Below are 17,975 nucleotides of genomic sequence, written 5' to 3' on the forward strand. Positions count from 1 at the left end.
GTGGGGGCCCAGGTACCTTAGTGTCTGTGCTTCAGCTAGACCCCTTTTCTGCCACATAATGGCTTGTGTCTCGGTCTCACCACTGCCACCTCCTATGTTTGGATAGTGCTGCCCATTTGTCTCAATCTTAGGCTCTTTGATACCACCTATTTTCCTCAGGGTTTGTACAACCGCTTACCTGGCACTCAGCATGTATTATCTAGCATTGGGGGTGGTACTTCATGACGGTGTCTTCCAAATTGGGAATTAATGCTGAGCTCTGGGCAAGTAAACAGAGCCCAGGAACTACATGGATCCTAATTGTAACGTGGGATTCTACATCTAATTTAGGAACTCTGTGAATCCTAAAGATGGTGAAATTGAAGCCTAGAGAAGACTAAAAAGAGGTCAGCCGTAGGGTGTTCTCCTGGCCAGATCTGTCATCAAATGTAGGTGGAACAATATATTGCCTGGCTTAGGCTTAGAAGCTGTGTTTCAAAATAAATAGAGCAAGGAAAATCTCTTTGTGTTGTACATGCTGCTGTTGGTCTTAGTACCGGAGTCAGCAGATTTCAGTAAGATTCAGATCGTAGTTAGGTTTTGTGGGCCACATGCAGTCTCAGTGTTTGTTTAGAGAGTGTGATAGCAAGTGGGGGAGGGGCAGAGAGAGGGGGAGAGAAAATCCTCAGCAGGCTCTGCATTGTCAGAACAGAGCCGATGTGGGGCTCCATCCTGTGATTCAGGAGATCACTACCTGAACCAAAATCAGAAGTCAGACCCAGGTCCCCCAAATGTGAAAACCATTCTTAGCTTGCAAGCTGGCCGTCTGACTCTACTTTAAAATGAGGGGGGAAAACCCTTCCTCATTTTAAGAATAGGTTAAGAAACTCCTGTGAGACAACAGCATTTGCAGTTAAGTGTTACAAGGAAAAGCAAAATAGGCCATCTTCAAAAAATATTTTGGTTAGCAATCAATTTTAATAGAATAGTTAGATCGTTTAATAGAAGCCAATATTATTTTTTCAGAAATTTTAAGCAAAAAAAGGCTGTGTTCATCCTTTGGTGATAATAAAACAATCAAAGGATACTTAAGTTGTGTCAATAGACACTGAATTTCCTATTCACAAAAGATGTATATATAATAATTTCTACAGAAAAAAGAAAGATGTATCTTCTAATTTTGTTCCAATGTGGCCCTATGGCTTGGAAAGTCCTCACTATTTATTTTGACCAGGTCTTAAGTGTGCCCTACAAAACCATCATGAGGCTCTTCACTGAGAGAGATTCCGTGTTGGAGTCTCTCTGGATTAGGAGGAAGGCCTTTTTGCACTTCTCAGGGAAGCACTGGCTGCCTGCACGAGGAAGTGTCTTCCTACAATCCTCTCTGGGTTTGAGTATCTGGTTAAACTGAGCAAATTGATTCCTTTGTCCTTATTGCCTTAAGGAATTAGAAATTGCCTTTATGAATCTCTAATAACATCTCAACTAAAGAAGCTACTGTATTTAAAAAAAAAATTGGACACGGTAACTTATTTCCATCCCATGTTCAATAGGTTTTTTTGTGAAGAGTGGACACTTTCTTGCTCTGATCCACTGTCTGGTCAGGTTCAAATAATAATTCCCCTCCTGCAGAGACAGGGAGGAATAGAGACAGGCCTCACAGATTTCCTTTTGGGCCCTGAGGTTGATTTCCTCTCCAAGTCCTCCTGTGGTATATAGGTCTCTCCTGCCTCTTTCAGTAGATGAAAATGGGGGCAGGGACTGGTGTAAAGGTTAGTTAGGTGTAGGATAGATCTTTGTTTTTCTTATTAATAATTCTTTATTCTCACTTTGTGCCTCCTGCCTTTTCCTGGATGTGACCCTCATGGTAGGTTCCGGTGTTTCTTTCACAAACACAACTGTTCTCTTTGCTTCTGGGGTCTACATCCGTGACCAGCCAGGTGCATCAGCTGCAGATTACGGCTTCTGTTCTGCCTTTTATGCTCTTTCTCTTCTTTCTAGTTGTGAACTTTCTACTTTGGAGCTTCCTTCACCAGAGAGTTGGATGTTTAGGATTGGGAGGAATCCAGAGGCCTAGACTCTCTCACTCTGCAGGATCCCCCATCTCCCACCAGCTGACTAAAGTACCCATTGGGCAGGTCAGTTGAGGCCAAATTGCAGCGCACTCAGAGAAGAATCAGAATGGGCCAGAGGAGAGTGACGGAGATGGGTAGACAAACACTGGGCTTAGGGTAGAGGCTCACACGCTGTAGTCCATGTAGAAAGAAGTCATGGAAATAAATCCCGTGCCTAGTGCCAGACTTCTCTTGTAATGGGACCTTCAGTGGACATGTAGTATGTTTGTTTTCATGGGTTTTAATTTTTTTAAGTTTTTCTTGCTGTTTGAACCCAGATGTATAAACATTGTTTTCCTTTTCAAGTGAAACGTATCTTTTTAAAAAGTGAAACTTCATCATTTGAGTCACAGAATCCAAATTAAAAACAAAACAAAATGGGATTTGGTTAAACACAAAAGGTGGATGGTAATTAGCTTTTTTATCTTTTGGTTGTAAGCAACTGACTCACTTCGATCTCCCAAAGAAAAAAAAATGGTTTATAGTAAAGACATACACGGGCTAGAAACAGCCTCCAACCAGGAATGGAAATGAACTTGCTCCATTTCAGTGGCCATGTGCCTTTTCAGCGTGGCCGCAACTCTGTTCTTTGCTGCCACTCTGATCCATGTACTCAGTGGCTTGCTGTCATTGCTGAACCACAGCTTTGAGGTCCTTGTAAGTTGAGTTTGCGAGTAGCCTATCCTGTATCCTTTAGATGCCCTTTTTATACCTCTGAGAAAAAGAGAACTCCTTCATCCTTCCAGTGTAAATTCCAGAGGGAGAAGACAGCGCAGCAGATGTCTGGGTCAGGCCTTTCATAGGTCATCTTCAATGTCCTCTCAGAAGTGAAGGCAGAGCTGTGTGGTTTAAATGGGGCTTCCCTTTCAACTGCTGTGGAAAGACATTCCCCCCCACCCCACCCCCAGGAGGGGAATTTGTAAGACTGCCACAGAGTGTCGGGACCATACACAATGTTGGACTGGAGTTCTGTAGTTCTTCTGAGTTTTATAAGATAAGCAGTGGACTTCTTCCACCAATATGTGTGTGTGTGTGTGTTTGAAATGTTTATTTTGAGAGAAAGAGAATCCCATTCATGTCTGTCCCTGTATCTAGTACTAAGAGAACAGTGGTGAGAGCTTCAGACATTGTTTCTCTAAGGCAGTTAGGAACATGTTCTTCCCTTGAGAGAAACTTGTTTTTAAAGGAGCATATACTGTCGTCTTTCCTCTTAAAGGACAAGGAATAGAATAAAAGGTTATAAACCCACAAAGTCAAAGAATGGAAAAAGAGACAATAGCCAAGAGTTAATGATTTGGGGAAGCAGTTAGATGAGTGGTAGAAGTCAAATCTCTAGTGCCGCCAGAGGGTAGGAGCTTAAGAGATCTGTACTGCAGAATCTGAGAAAGGCTTAGGACATGGAGCCACCAGGAAGATAGCACTGGGTGCTTTGCTGATGCTGCTTATGAAGGAAAGACTTTTACTTTTGGCTGCCAACATGGGAGGGGAGCTGTCAAAGTCTGGAATTGTGGGCAAGTGATCCAGGGTCCAAGAAACCCAGTGTTTTTTACCTCTCTGGGGTCTACTAAAATGGAAGATTCTTTACAGTGATGAACAGGGCTGTGTACGTAAGTGATGCCTGACCTTCCCAGAGCTCCACTGAGTACCTTGGACTCGGAAACACAGAACAGGCAAATAGGAAGCACACTCGATTAGCCAACCTCACCCAGAGCTGAGAATTGTTCTATGACCACAGCCTGTATACACACCACAGCCATTAGTCATCAGAGGAGCCAGAGCCTTAGAAAGAGGGCCAGGTTAGGTTTATAACCACAGTGGAGGAGGTGGGGGGATTCCTAGTACTCCCTCAGAGTGAAATAATCTTTGGGTCCTCAGAAATGGGGTAACATTACTTGGGTAAGTGTGTAAGGAGAAAACTCAGAGGCTAAAGGTTTCACCTGAAGTATACTGGACCTTGAGTACTGATCCATAAGTGATTGTTAATTCTGTCCACAGCGATGTTGAGGAATTTCGGGACAGACTACCTATAAAGTCAGGTTCTTTGGAAGGAAAATACTGTTAGAAGGATTTTAGAATCCATAGTGAGGAAGGACTTTCAGAGTCCTGCATTTCCTTTGGTTTGGAAGCACAAAATAGGACTGAGTGGAAGTTTATTTTATAGTCTGAAGAACCTATGCCTTAAACAATTGTGAAAAGGCAGAAGGCAGTTAAATAGCCAGAATAGGACAGCTGAACTTTTAGGCAGTAATATCCAAAATTTGGCTTCAGCCTCAATCAAGGTACTAGTATTCTCCTCAAAACGAAAAAACCATTTCCAATCAAGATAGAACTAGTGAGGGGACTCTTACTGGCATGGTTATGTAACTAAATTGGCTTCAGTTGCCAGATGCAACCTTTGACTCAACCAAAACTGACTTTCTTCCCAACTCCACAATCTCAAGACAGGCTTCTTACTATTTATGTTTTTATAGCTTCGACAACAAACAAAAAAGGAAAGGAGGGGCTCTGCAGAAAGCCAGTAGGACTTAAACCAGCTAATGAGTGCAATTCAGTTGAACAACTCATGCTTTTTTATAACCATATGTTTATACTGTAAAAAACTTGATAAAATTAGATAACCTCTGAATCTTTGCCAGCTGTTGAGAATTTAATGCTCACAGCAATGCTCAAAGAGCTGGGAATGGATTGTGAATCTCTTTCAAATAGGCACAGCCATCTTAAATTGTTCTCTGAGGAAAACAATTGTATTTGATTAAGTGTATGAGTCACAAAATGTCAAACAGAATTTTAAAAATATACTTTGAAGACACAGTCTTATTAGATTGAAATAAGGCCAAAAAATTTGTTTTTTTTTTTTTTTAAAGAGACCAGATTTGCTTAAAGGTAGCAGTTGATCCCAAGTCTATAGGGCTATACCCAAAGTCAAAGGCAGGCTGACAGAGAAGAGCCTGCAGGGTGTCATCTGATTACTGTAGAGAAAAGTCACAGAACTAAAAGAGTACAGGTGCTAATCAAAGAATGTATTTCATTGTTGGATCAGGACTAAACTAGAACCTCTACTTCTTATTAGGCAGATAACTGTATTATAAATACAGGTTATTTATTGGCTGCCCTTTGAAATAATTTGAGGATTGTGGAGCTGTCAAGTAACCTGTTTGAATAAAACCAACTTAATCCCTAGATAGACAGGGCAGAATACATAGTAGCTTGGACCAGAATAAGGACAACCTTGTTTTCAGAAACCTAGCAGTTTATCCCAAGACTTGGAACTAATGATAAAAGTTGCCTTTCAATCAGAATTATAACACAGATTGCAGGAAGAAGAGCTGTAAACATTGTTTACAATTTGAAAAGTAGTCTAGCTAGCTACAGTAATAAACTCTTCTAAAAGCTAAGTTTCTAGGGCACTTTTTGTTTTGCCTTTTTAAAAAAAAAAAAAAATCCCTTTAATGTTATATCTGAGGGAGACAAAGAATCTGAAGCAGGATCCAGGCTCTGAGCTGTCAGCACAGAGCCAAACGCGGGCCAGAACTCATGAACTGTGAGATCATGACCTGAGCTGAAGTCAGACACTTTAGCAGACTGAGCCACCCAGGGACCCCTGTTTTGCTTTTTATAAAGATTAACTTTCAGGTGTTAACGAGGATAAGAATGCTTGCCTTAAAGCCCTATTCCATATATAATTTATATTCTGATTATTCAGTGGTTATGAATGGTAATGACTATTAACATTTAAAGACTATTAATTCTTTTAAACACCAAAATTTTAGGGGTGTGGTGATACTAAAGTTTCTAGTTGGTATGTTAAACTCTTTATTCTTACCTTTGCTATTAGCTTTACCTTCAGGCCAGGATGAAGGGAGACTGGGCAAGACTCTTACGCCCCACACTGCAATTTGGTCTTGTTGCCGTATCCATTTACGTGGGCCTTTCGCGAGTTTCTGACTACAAACACCACTGGAGTGATGTACTAACTGGACTCATTCAAGGAGCTCTGGTTGCAATATTAATTGTAAGTATACAGGGTGGCAGCCTACATTTTGAACACTGGGATAAATAAGTAGAAAACATGAGTCAGTGAAAAAAACTATATAAAGGAAATAACGTGGCTTAGTAATTTTTACTGGGTAAGAACACTGATGTTACTAAGTCATGTTAGGATAGACAGCAGATAAAAAAACTATACTGCTTTTCCTAAAAGTTACAGAAACTGTTTCATAAAAGGCTATGCCTAAGGCATTTTGTTTTTGGTTTTTTCTTTTTGGTATGATTGCAGAATACCTTAAGTGCTAACAGCGTAAAGCGATTTACTCAAGACCTAGCTAACTAAGCATCTCTCAATTTTACAAGTATCTCTTACATTAAAACTTCCTATTGGTCACTAATTTTTTGTACCCTTTAATGTATACCTTTTATATATTTGGCAATCTGCTTGTTAAAACTACGTATATGGTCTTTAAACTTAAATTACATCATTAAATACTTTTGTCCTATTCTAAGTATAACTTGTTCTCTATAGGTTGTGTATGTATCAGATTTCTTCAAGGAGAGAAACTCTCCTTTTAAAGAAAGGAAAGAAGAGGACTCTCATACAACTCTGCACGAAACACCAACAGCAGGCAATCACTTTAGGAGCAACCACCAACCTTGAAGGCAGCAGAGTGCTCACATCAAGCTGGCCCGCTTTCTAAAGGAAAATGATTGCAACCGTAAAGCCAGACGACACGTTTTTTCACGGTGTACAAGCCTTTAAGGGACTGCTGCTATACCTCTTGGATGCCCACTTTACCCGTGTGTGTATATAGTTCCCTTCAACAAAATGGTTATCTAACAGCTCTGAGTTCGTTAAAAAAAAACTTTAAGCCTTTCACTAAAACAATGGCCACCTCTACATTTTTTATTAAAAAATGTAATGCTTATGTACAAATGTGTATGTAATGTATGCTTTCTTAGAATGATGCCTGATTGAAACACAACATGTATTAAAATGTTTGAACCTTGAGAGAACCAAATCGGTACTTGGGTAAGCATTTGTATGTAGTCAGCTGTAATCAGACAGGTGGTGAAAAATTTAAAATCCCACATTCGTTTCGCTGGCTCTTTATAAGTAGAGGCTGGCAGCAAATACAATGTCTCTCTTGATTTTGGTGATTCCTACGAGAAAAGAAAATAATATTTAAAATTTTAAGACCACAAAGATCGTGATTCCCATCTGGTGCGGTTTTAACACAACTATCCTGATGACACAAGACCTTGTTGGTGTAAAAGATCCCTGGAAGAGTTCGCAGCCACCTCTGAGAGGAAACTTAGAAACTTATGACTCTAGACTCTGAAGGGCCCAGTATGTCTCCCGTGTGTATCTGCAGGGGGTGGAAAGGTTCAAACTGTTCGCAAAGACTTATTACTGAGGGAAAGACTAAACTGTCAAAATAAGTTATTTGGCCCAAAAGCATGAATTTTCAGCCTACATCAGGAGATACTGTATTTTCACTTACCATCTGAAATTCCTTCTGGATGAAGGCAGGACAAATTGTATTATTTAAAAAGTTGAGGGGTGCCTGAGTGGCTCAGTCAGTTAAGCATCCGAATTTGGCTCAGGTCATGATCTTGTGACTCGTGTGTTTGAGCCCCGTGTTGGGCTCTGTGCTGACAGCTCAGAGCCGGGAGCCCACTTCGGATTCTGTGTCTCCCTCTCTCTCTGCCCCTCCCTTAATCGGACTCTTGTCTCGCTCTCAAAATAATAAGCATTAACAAGATAAACTGTTTGCGTAACTAGATGTAAACGTGGGTTGATGAAATAGGTCTGCCCCATCAAGCATATGGAAACGTAACTCAGTTTCTGAACACCTCTTCTGAGGACACTAGTTAGCAGAAATCATTAGGGTTGACTATGAACAAGCAACTCGGAGCACCAATGTGGCTGCTACTCTTTCATGTTTAAACTCCCACCCTTTCTCTTGGCCAATATTCAGACGGAACAAACCGTAAGTATGTTAGACTCCTCGCCCACCTCCGTCATTACCACCTCAGAATGGCTATCCTTTCATGATCTGGTGTTCCTGCTTCCACCTTGCTAAACTACAGACTAGCCTACAATGCAACAGCAAGAACTGCCTTGTGAAACCCATGCCAGTACACAGCACTCCTGTGTTCCAAACCTCCAATAATCATTTCAGGAAAACGTCGAGGGCTGAGGGCTAAAATGATCATTTCTTTTCTCCTTCTTACTATTCTACTCACTGCCCACTCTGTTCTAGCCACACTGGCCTCTTGCTGGTGCTTAAGTCTATCAAGCATACACAAAAGGGTCTCAATGCCACCTTCTGAGTGAGGCCCCTAGGCCACCTCATCTATCCAGTTCCTATGGTCTCTCCCTTTTTTTCTTCTGTAGACTTATCACCATGTGAAATATTTTAATTGTTGACTTGTTTTACATCTCTGCACACCAGAATGTAAGATCCATGAAGGCAGAGAGTTGTGGCGTTTTTTACTCACTGCTATAGATTATATATAAAACCTCAGAACTTTTCCCACACAGACACTCTAGAAGTTTCTGTAAACACTACTAGATGGCCCTCCATGGCATTCCTTTGAAGAGCATCTAAAAAGTCTTCCTACATGTCAAGAACTCAGATCTCATAAGATTTGCCTTAATTATTAGAAAAAGCTTACAGACTAGATACTGACCTTCTGCAAATTTGTTTTCCAGCTCAGTGTTTCCAATGGCTTTTGCTGCTTGACACATCTGTCTAAGCAGTTCTTCCAGGCGCCTCATACAACGAATTATGCTGCCTATAAAGAAAAGGAAACAAATTACTTATAAAATGGAAATAACCAAAACAGTAGAACTTTTGTTAAGAGGCCAGACAGGAGAACATAGGATGATGAACTAATAGTACTTGCAGGGACTTCCCAACCAGTAAATCAGGTAGCAAACTTGACTGGCACTAGGAAGGATACAAAACGTTCAATTTCCCATTTCTGACTAATGCTAGTCAGTCGTGGACTTACGATGTCCTGACATTTGCTCTTATTTAGAAATAAACAAAATGCCCTGGGAGCAGGGCAGAGAGCAACTTTGCATGAAGGCCAGCAAAGATAACACATAACCAAGGGCCATTAAGAATGAGGAAGTCTCTGTCACAGAGCCACAAGGGAAGACCACTGATGCAATGCAGAGAAGTCTGATAAACTACAGCTACTCAAGGACCTGCTACTGAGGTATCTGGATACCATCCTGTAAAGAGAATGAAGAGATTTTTTAAAAGTTTATTTTGGCAGAGAAGAGGACAGAGGAAGGGCAGAGAGAAGGAGAGACAGAATCCCAAGTAGTCTCTGTACCATCAGCACAGAGCCCGAAGTGGGACTCAAACTCACAAAATGTGAGGCTGAGATCAAGCATCAGATGCTTAACCAACTGCATCACCCAGGTGCCCCGAGAATGCAGAGATTTTTAAGTGGTGGAGTAATAACGTGATCAGACCTGTCATTTTAAAGGTGCATTTATTCTTCCTGTCCTTAGACGTTCATCAGTGCTTTCTTCACAGTGTGCCTCAAGGGAACACAGAAGAGGAGATACGCCTCCTCCCATTGTATGTGACTCCCTGAGACAAGTGTTCGTATGAAAGCTAAAGCTGTAAACATCCTTTCACTTCTGTCACACTTCAGCAAGGAGGGGCCTGGGATCTTTTCTCAGTGAGCTACTTGGCTAAGTTTACAACTCTTGGGAGTTTATTGTTAATGTCTCATACACATTAGGAATATCTGTCTGACGTGCAAACTATTTTAAGTCTTTTTTTTTTTAAACTTTTTTTTTTTTTTTCTAGGAGAGAGAGACAGCGTGAGCAGGGGAGGGTCAGAGAGAGAGGGAGTCACAGACTGAAACAGGCTCCAGGCTCTGAGCTGGCAGTCAGCACAGAGCCTGACGCGGGGCTCGAACCCACGAACCGCGAGATCATGACCTAAGCGAAAGTCGGACGCTTAACCGACTAAGCCACCCAGGCGCCCCTTTAAGTCCTTTTATTTTACTCCTTGTAACAATGAAATAATTCATCAGCCTTTATCAAGTCCTTGAAATATACTCACTGTTCAGTTACGCTTTTCTAACCCCCACCCCCCACCCCAAAGCCACCTATGGGCCAGAACAATGAAAATACAACGATGCTATTGCACATTCTCGGAGTTTTGTGGGATGACACTGGTAATGAAGATGACCACACAGGTTACCCGTGAAGACAACTGGGGATAATACCCTTCCAACTCCTATATATATATGTGGGATGTTCATCTACTTTAGACTTGGTTCAAAGGACTGAGCTGAGGCATTAGGAATTAGAGGAAAGAAGACTAGATGGAGAATCTAGCCTCGATTCTGCCACTAAGCAATTAACTCTGTGATGTACCCTCACTCCACTCTCATTTCCCTTTCTCATTTCTAAGGTATGTAACAATAGTAAATACTATTTAAGCAAAGGGCTTGCGCTACCTAACTCTGTACTGCATCACTTGAGATACGAGAGATACAAATTCTTTGACATGGGCAAAACTGTAAAGGAATATGTCATGACAAAGCCCTTTACCAAAATTAAGTCCATAGCTTTTTCTGTCCTCTCATTAAAAGGTTCATGGAGTTCGGGGGGAAAGAACTCAACCTCTCAAGTACAGCCTATTTCTACTACACAATGCTGTCAAAGTCATTTAGCACCCTGCAAGGGACTTTACTGGATTCTGAGCACTTATTCCATGGCAGGTCTGCAATGTGAATTTTATGTAAATCTTCTTGTTTGACATTTACAATTCCACAAGACCAGCACTGTCATTATCCTTATTTTACAAAGAAGGAAAAGGGGAGAAAGAGAAGTTAAAAACAATGTGACCAAAGTCAGAGCTAGGAGTAAATGATGGAGAAATTATACCAAAGATCACAGAAGTGATACTTTTTCTAAACTTTCTATAATTAATCTGCATTACTTTAGAAAATTTCAATTTAAAATTTAGTTAACATATTTAAAATAATTAAGAAAAACAATATTTTCTAAGTTTCTTAGGCCTTAATGTAAAGTTCTTCATGTCTGTAAAAATTTTCATTGCCAGGTAGTACCAAAGAATTTACCATCAATGAGTTTCTAGAAACTCATGATTAATTATTTCAGTGTTACAAGGAGTAAAATAAAAGGACTTAGAGTTAATAGTTTGCACTTCAGACAGATATTTCTAATGTGTATCTAGAAACAGTAAGCAGTAAAAACTGGCAAGTAGGATCTAGTCAGATAAATGGGTCTGTTTTCTGATTTTGGGAATTAGAAAGTCACTGGTAATTTGTAGTAATTTCAACAAAATGAGACAACACATGTCCCCAACAGAGCAGCGGGGAGAGATGCAGCAGACACTTGACACCCTAGGTCTACCCATCTCTGGAAGTGGAATGACCAAAGATTACATTTTGGCTGTGCCATTTACTACATGAGGGACTGTATTATAAGCAAGTGAGGAGTGACTTCTTTGTGGGTGGTAAAAATATTCTAAAAATAGATTGTGATTATGGTTGTACAGCTCTGAATTCATTAAAAACTGCTAAATAATACTCTTAATAAGAGGGTGGATTTTATGTTATGTGAATTATAATCTAAATGTTAAGTTCTTTCTGGAATGGTGACGTAAACCTGAGTTTAAAATTCAAAGGTCAGTGACACTGAATTGGACATTTAAAATGGTGAATTTATTTATATTTTGTCACAATTAAAAAAACCTGATTAGTCAGAAGTCAATTTTACTTCCTACTCTAGACCCTGGCCCATGGCAGCCATTGATCTACTTCCTGTCTTTATACATTTGCCTATTCTGGACATTTCATGTAAGTGGAATTATACAATAGTTGCCTCTGTCTGCCTGCTTTTACCTAGAACCTTAAGGCGTTCAAAGTTCATCCACATTTTAGCATTATTCAGTACTTCATTCTTTTTTTTTTTTTTTTTTAATGTTTTTTATTTATTTCTGAGAGAGAGAGAGACCACATGAGCAGGGGAGAGTCAGGGAGAAAGGGAATCACAGAATCTGAAACAGGCTCCAGGCTCTGAGCTGGCTGTCAGCACAGAGCCAGACGCGGGGCTCGAACCCACGAACTGTGAGATCATGACCCGAGCCGAAGTCGGATGCTTAACTGACTGAGCCACCCAGGCGCCCCTTCATTCCTTTTTATACAACTGATGGACATTTGGGCACAAATGCTTTAAAAGACAATTTTGTAATCAGGTTCATCTGGTTCTTGAACAAAACGGTATGATTCGCATGGAAGATGGAAAGTAACACCTTTCTCTAACCAGTATTTCTACCTCCAGCTTTCTGGTATTCCACTAAGTGGTTCCCCACCGTTCATGTTCTGAATCTGATTTCATACTCCCATGTAGGTGGTTTTAATGAGTCTGACCAGAGGTCAGGATCATAAGTGTATTTTCCTACAACTATTTACCACTGGATTGTAGCTCAGACCAAACCCTTTATGGAGGGTGGTGACTGCTGCTCACAATGCACCATGCACAGTACCTGATTTCCATTAGGGTCTCAGTAATTATTCACCACATGCCTAAGAAACAAATACTAATTTCTAAGTAATTCAGTACTAAGATTTTGCCAGAAGTGAAACAGACATGACACACATTAATAAATAGTCGCTCGATTATTATTAGCAAAAGTATTTCTAAGAACAAACCAACTGGAAAGTCCCTAATGAGAGTGATGTACCCTGACCTAGGGAAGGGTCAAACTATGCCACTGGAAAGGCATTTTGAGAAGAGCAGGTAGTGGAGGCAGAGTATGTGAATGCACTACACAGAATTTGTTTTAAAAACTTGTGGCAGGCAGAAATAAACATGTTCAAGTGATAGGACGTCATTAGGAAACCTCCTGTGACAAAGTAAATAAAAATCAAGTCTTTCAAGCACAGTAAAGAGTTTTTATATAGACAAAATTTAAGGGCTCTGAAAGCTTACAATGGATCTATTACATGGAGTAGTAGACTCAAACTCTAGACTTTAGCCCCTACATATACGGTTTTAAACTGCTCTTCCAATTTAGTTCGACAGATATAAGAAAAAAATCACATTCTATCATTTTGTTTTCAGGGTGATAACAAAGGAAATATTTATACGAAGTCTTCAAATTTCTTCAACTGAATCACAGTGTAAGTAAGCTTCTCTCTCGCATTAGGCATCCCTCGAAACACATGATATTCATTCATTACAATGTTAACTTGTGCCAGTTAATGTTTGAAAAATAATTAAAACTACTGGTGAGATGACATGAAAGGATCAGACACCTTTTTTTTCCATATAAAAATAAAATTAGGGATCTTAACTAGTAACAACTATGTTTTGAGCAAAGTGCATTTTAAAGTTCCAACATGATCATTTTCTGCCCATACAAGACACAATGTACTATGGGCTAGAACTCGGGTTACAGTTATTTTCCTAATCATATAAAGCATGTACAACAACAAGATGAGAGAATGGCCATTCTGAAGTGGAAGAACTAAACAACAGCAGGGTGAAAAAAAAAGGGAGTGGGGAGGAGGGGAAACACAGTAAGTAAATCAAGGTTCTGTTATTTTTTTTTTGCTATTTACTTACATTTTATTTTTAAGAGTTAATATACAGCCTATCCCAATTTTAAAAAGAAAAAGTATAACTGATATAATGGCATCCAGACCAGAAAACATGAAGATTACACTGATGTCAGACCCAACTTCAAGTTATAGTTAAAAACTGAATTCCACAGATTTTCAAACTTAGATATCTCACACAAACTGTGATGTACAAATAGGAATTGAAAAGGGGCAAAATAGATTTCAAGAATGCGGGTATGCTCTGGAAGACAAACTGTCTTCAATGTTAGCAGTTTCAGATCTCCAATATTGGGATAATTCTTCCATTTCAGAACAAAGAACAGAAAAATAATCCAAAATGTTATAGGACTCCCCAGACTTGCAGGTCTGTTGCCTCTTGATTTTTCTTCAAACAAAACAAACTACTCTCACCTATGAACCACTATTATGTCACTGTGTCTGACTTTCCAGAGAAGCAGATATTCTATAAATAATGGGCTTAGTAGCTGGGAATTATCTAGGCAAAAAACAGTCATTAGTTTCATTCTTATGTTCCAAAAAGAAGCCAGACTAAAGAGTGGCGGTGCTGTATGGCACCTTTACACCGTACAAACTGTCATACACCTACCAAGTTTCCTGTGTATTAAGCAATGTTCACAAGTGGAGGGAGTGTCATGCTTCCCTCTTCTCACATCCTCGGCTACTGTTACCTACCATGAACTGTTATAAATACCTTCTTACCATTCTTACAAGCATGAATTGTGTCAGTGGATGGAGATGGTACAATCTAGGTTAGGTTTTAAGAAATCTCTACATCTGAAAATCAAGGATAAGGCATTATGCTGCTTAGATGAAGTTATAAACTGCCAAGTGAAATGTAATCACAGAGGCAGAGGTTTAAATCCTAGTGCCATAATATACCAGACCTCCATGACCTTTGGAAAATTACTTTTTAAAAACTCAGGTTCCGGGCATTTAGGTGCATGTGCTGACAGCTAGCTCAGAGCCTGGAGCCTCCTTGATTCTGTGTCTCCCTCTCTCTCTGCCCCTCCCCTGCTCATGTTCTGTCTCTCTTTCTCAAAAATAAACTAAAAAAACGAAAAAAAAAAAAATCATTAAAAATAAAAAACTTAGTTTCCTTGCACAAAGTAGAAATAGTTATCTACCCTCAGTTACCATTTTGGTGATTAGATATAAATTATATAAAGTGCTTATTATTGGCACAATGCCTGGCACACAACAGTCACTTAATAAATAATAATGGCTACAGTGACAGAATGCAGTACTCAGAGCAAGATTCTGGAGCCACATTACCAAATGATCATTTAATGGAGGCTTAGAAATAAACTTTATGACACCATGTAACAGGACACAGTAATAAAAAAAAACTATAAATTCCAACATTTTAAAACTTAAAACCCATGAAGTTCAATGTAGTAAAGGCTCACAGATGAAAATTTTAACATTCTGTTACAGAGATATTTGACCTATGCATCATAAAAATCAATGATTCACTGATTAAGAGTCTTCAATAAGACCAGTTAAAAAGCATATAATATTGGATATGCCAAAATATATTTCTCTTAAAAATAGTTAAAAAACAATAGCATTTAAAATAGTATATAATAATCTTATGAATTGCAAGCTCATTTACTTTCATTTTTAAAAAGTTTAATGTAAATCTCTAATTTGATAAATACCATTCACCAATATAAATATCTACATAAGCCAGTATTTTTGAAATGAATAAAACATTTCTAAACCGGTCTTTAAATACTGTGGGGTTTTTTTGCTTCTTGTAATTATGATTTCTTTTGTATTCCCTCTGCCATTTTTTCATTTAAAATTTCTGTTCAGTTGAATAACAATTATTCTTCAGTCTTTTAAAATTCTGCCTATTAATCTGATCCATGCTGAAGTAATATCTGACTGAGGCCAAGTTTGTTATCAGAAATGCAATGATAGATGGCATTTTCAGCTCTTTTAGTGGAATTAATACAGCAAACCTTTAGGTTACTGCCAAGCAAATAAAACCAAAGAGTAAAAAGACAAAACAAAATCACACAAATATGACTTAGTAGGATCATCTGTTTGTCTGTGATGGCATTACCATTCCATTTTATTATCAAAAATTAAAAACATTATTCTTGCTGGGGTGCCTGGGTGGCTCAGTCTGTTAAGCTAGTCTGACTCTTGATTTCAGCTCAGGTCATTATCTTGTGTTCATGAGATCGAGCTAAACATGGAGCCTGTTTAAGATTTTCTCTCTTTCAAAAAATAAAAAGTAAAATATTATTCTTGTTTAGTTAAAACACTGCCATCCTGAGTACGTATTTCCTATCAAAGGAATATATGTAGGGGCGGGTGCCTGGGTGGCTCAGTCAGTTAAGCATCTGACTTTGGCTCACGTCATGATCTCACAGTTTGTGAGTCTGAACCCTGCACTGGGCTCTCTACTGTTAGCACAGAGTCCACTTCAGATTCTCTGTCATCTCACGCTCGTGCTCCCTCTCTCTCTCTCAAATAAGTATTTAAAAAAAAGAGAAATGTATGTATATAGGATTTAAACATACCTTCAAAGACATCTGTCATTTTGCAGATATGAGCAAATGTAGCTCCAGTTGCCCAGGTATATACTACATCCATTAAGTGAGGTTTGAATGAGCTTAGATAAGTCTCCTCATCAATTTCCAATTTGGCTTCTGCTGAAACTTTTGCAATTCTTTTAGCACATTCCTTTGAAGATAGAAGAAGATTTACTTAATATTTCTTCCTCTGACCTCCCATATATTTTTTTTCTTCAGGTTTCCAAAGCCAGAATTCTACAAGGTCCCTTTTTCTTCAGAGGTTAATATGCCCACAATCTGGATATTCTGTGCTTTTAAGAAGCTACAGTCCCTTTTCCACTGCTAAGTGTCAAATAATAAAATTTTCCCATTACATCTGAAGTAATTAAGAAAAATGTGTTTTTCACCCAGTTATACCTTTTCTATATTTAAAAAAATCAAACTCTTCAGTAAAATCATTCAACAGTAGTATTAAATAATCTCTAAGTATTTTATTAACAACCAAACCCCCCCAAAGACATCAATAACAAAACGGATGTAGAAAAATACAAATCCTATGGCAAAAAATGCTTTTCCCCAACAATGCTTTAAAAAATATAAATCTCAATTTTATGTTTTCCCTATAATGAGAAACTTAGATTCATTTTTTCCCTCCTGGGTAACATAAAAGGTTAAAACACCAAGTCCTTTATCAAGTTTCCTGGTTCTGGAAGTTTAAATTTCTTAGTAACAAGAGATGTTAAATGTTCTACTGAAGAGGTTTTGTTATTCACTTTTCCTCTTTTGCAGTGTCATATAGTTCATCTTTTCCTGTCTGTCTGATGTTGAAAACAAAGATAAAAACAGTTTATCACCAGAAAACAAAACACACAATTACTATAAGCTACTGTAGTTTTGAAGACCCGGGGATAATTAATTTCTGAAATAAACATATTTTAAAACTTTGTTGTAAACTAGAATGGAAAAACAATACAAAAACATTAAGCTAACTAAATCTGCTGTTCTTAACACCAAGGAAAACAATGCAGGCATGGAGGTGCTGATTTGGCCTATCTACATTATTCCGTGTTAAATGTGCACTCACGGCAACTCCATAAAATTTATTACGCTGGTGGGGGAGAATGTTTAATAGCATTAAATGACAAGACTAACATCAAGTAACATTAATCCTGAAGGAAGTGGTCTCTGGAATGATAAATACTAAGATCAGGCTACGAAAAATGTTTATTTTACATAGTCTATTCATAAAATATGCAGTTCAAAAAATTCCCACCTGCATTTGACGAAGTGGTCCTGCTAACTGCTCGGTTAATTTAGGCATCTCACTTGACTATGAAATAAAAAGGATAAAAACAAAGTTTAAAATGCAGTATATACTTCCTGCTATAACAAAGAAAACAGAGCTTTCATGATATCCATCAATATCAAATTATAAGACCTCAGTTATTAGCATTTAGTTTCAGTTGATGTAAGCAATCTTTCAACCTAAATTATGTTATTATGTTTCAGAGGAAAATATTACACGGCTAAATTTAAAATTTACTATTTTCTGTGGCCACAAATGGAAAGGAGGGAGAGCAAACATAAACATGCACAGTAGTTTAATTACATCAAAGTTATTATAAGCAATTTTATCATGGTTGGAATTTGAAATAGTTTTGGGCTTCTAGGAAACTCGCACTCTGGAAACCGAAAATTTGGGATAAAGTAAGTAGG

General features: G+C 38.6%; 2 protein-coding genes across 3 annotated transcripts in view; one reads left to right on the plus strand and one right to left on the minus strand.

Moving 5' to 3' along the window:
* PLPP1 (phospholipid phosphatase 1) overlaps positions 1 to 7,095 on the plus strand; it is an 85,759-nt gene extending 78,664 nt beyond the window's left edge. For both annotated transcript variants that reach the window (XM_039244535.1, XM_039244536.1), the window contains exons 5-6: positions 5,929 to 6,105; positions 6,613 to 7,095. In XM_039244535.1, the coding sequence (XP_039100466.1) occupies positions 5,929 to 6,105; positions 6,613 to 6,744 (309 nt within the window). In that variant the 3' untranslated portion in view covers positions 6,745 to 7,095. The remainder of the gene's footprint in view (positions 1 to 5,928; positions 6,106 to 6,612) is intronic.
* MTREX (Mtr4 exosome RNA helicase) overlaps positions 6,973 to 17,975 on the minus strand; it is a 102,488-nt gene continuing 91,485 nt past the window's right edge. Inside the window, exons 24-27 of the mRNA XM_039244533.1 lie at positions 17,533 to 17,589; positions 16,266 to 16,428; positions 8,781 to 8,885; positions 6,973 to 7,247 (exon numbers count right to left, since the gene is read on the minus strand). Coding sequence (XP_039100464.1) covers positions 7,195 to 7,247; positions 8,781 to 8,885; positions 16,266 to 16,428; positions 17,533 to 17,589 — 378 coding nt within the window. The 3' untranslated portion in view covers positions 6,973 to 7,194. The remainder of the gene's footprint in view (positions 7,248 to 8,780; positions 8,886 to 16,265; positions 16,429 to 17,532; positions 17,590 to 17,975) is intronic.

Source organism: Hyaena hyaena, unplaced genomic scaffold, assembly GCF_003009895.1.
Source record: "Hyaena hyaena isolate Hyena2069 unplaced genomic scaffold, ASM300989v1 scaffold_241, whole genome shotgun sequence".
NCBI lineage: Eukaryota > Metazoa > Chordata > Mammalia > Carnivora > Hyaenidae > Hyaena > Hyaena hyaena.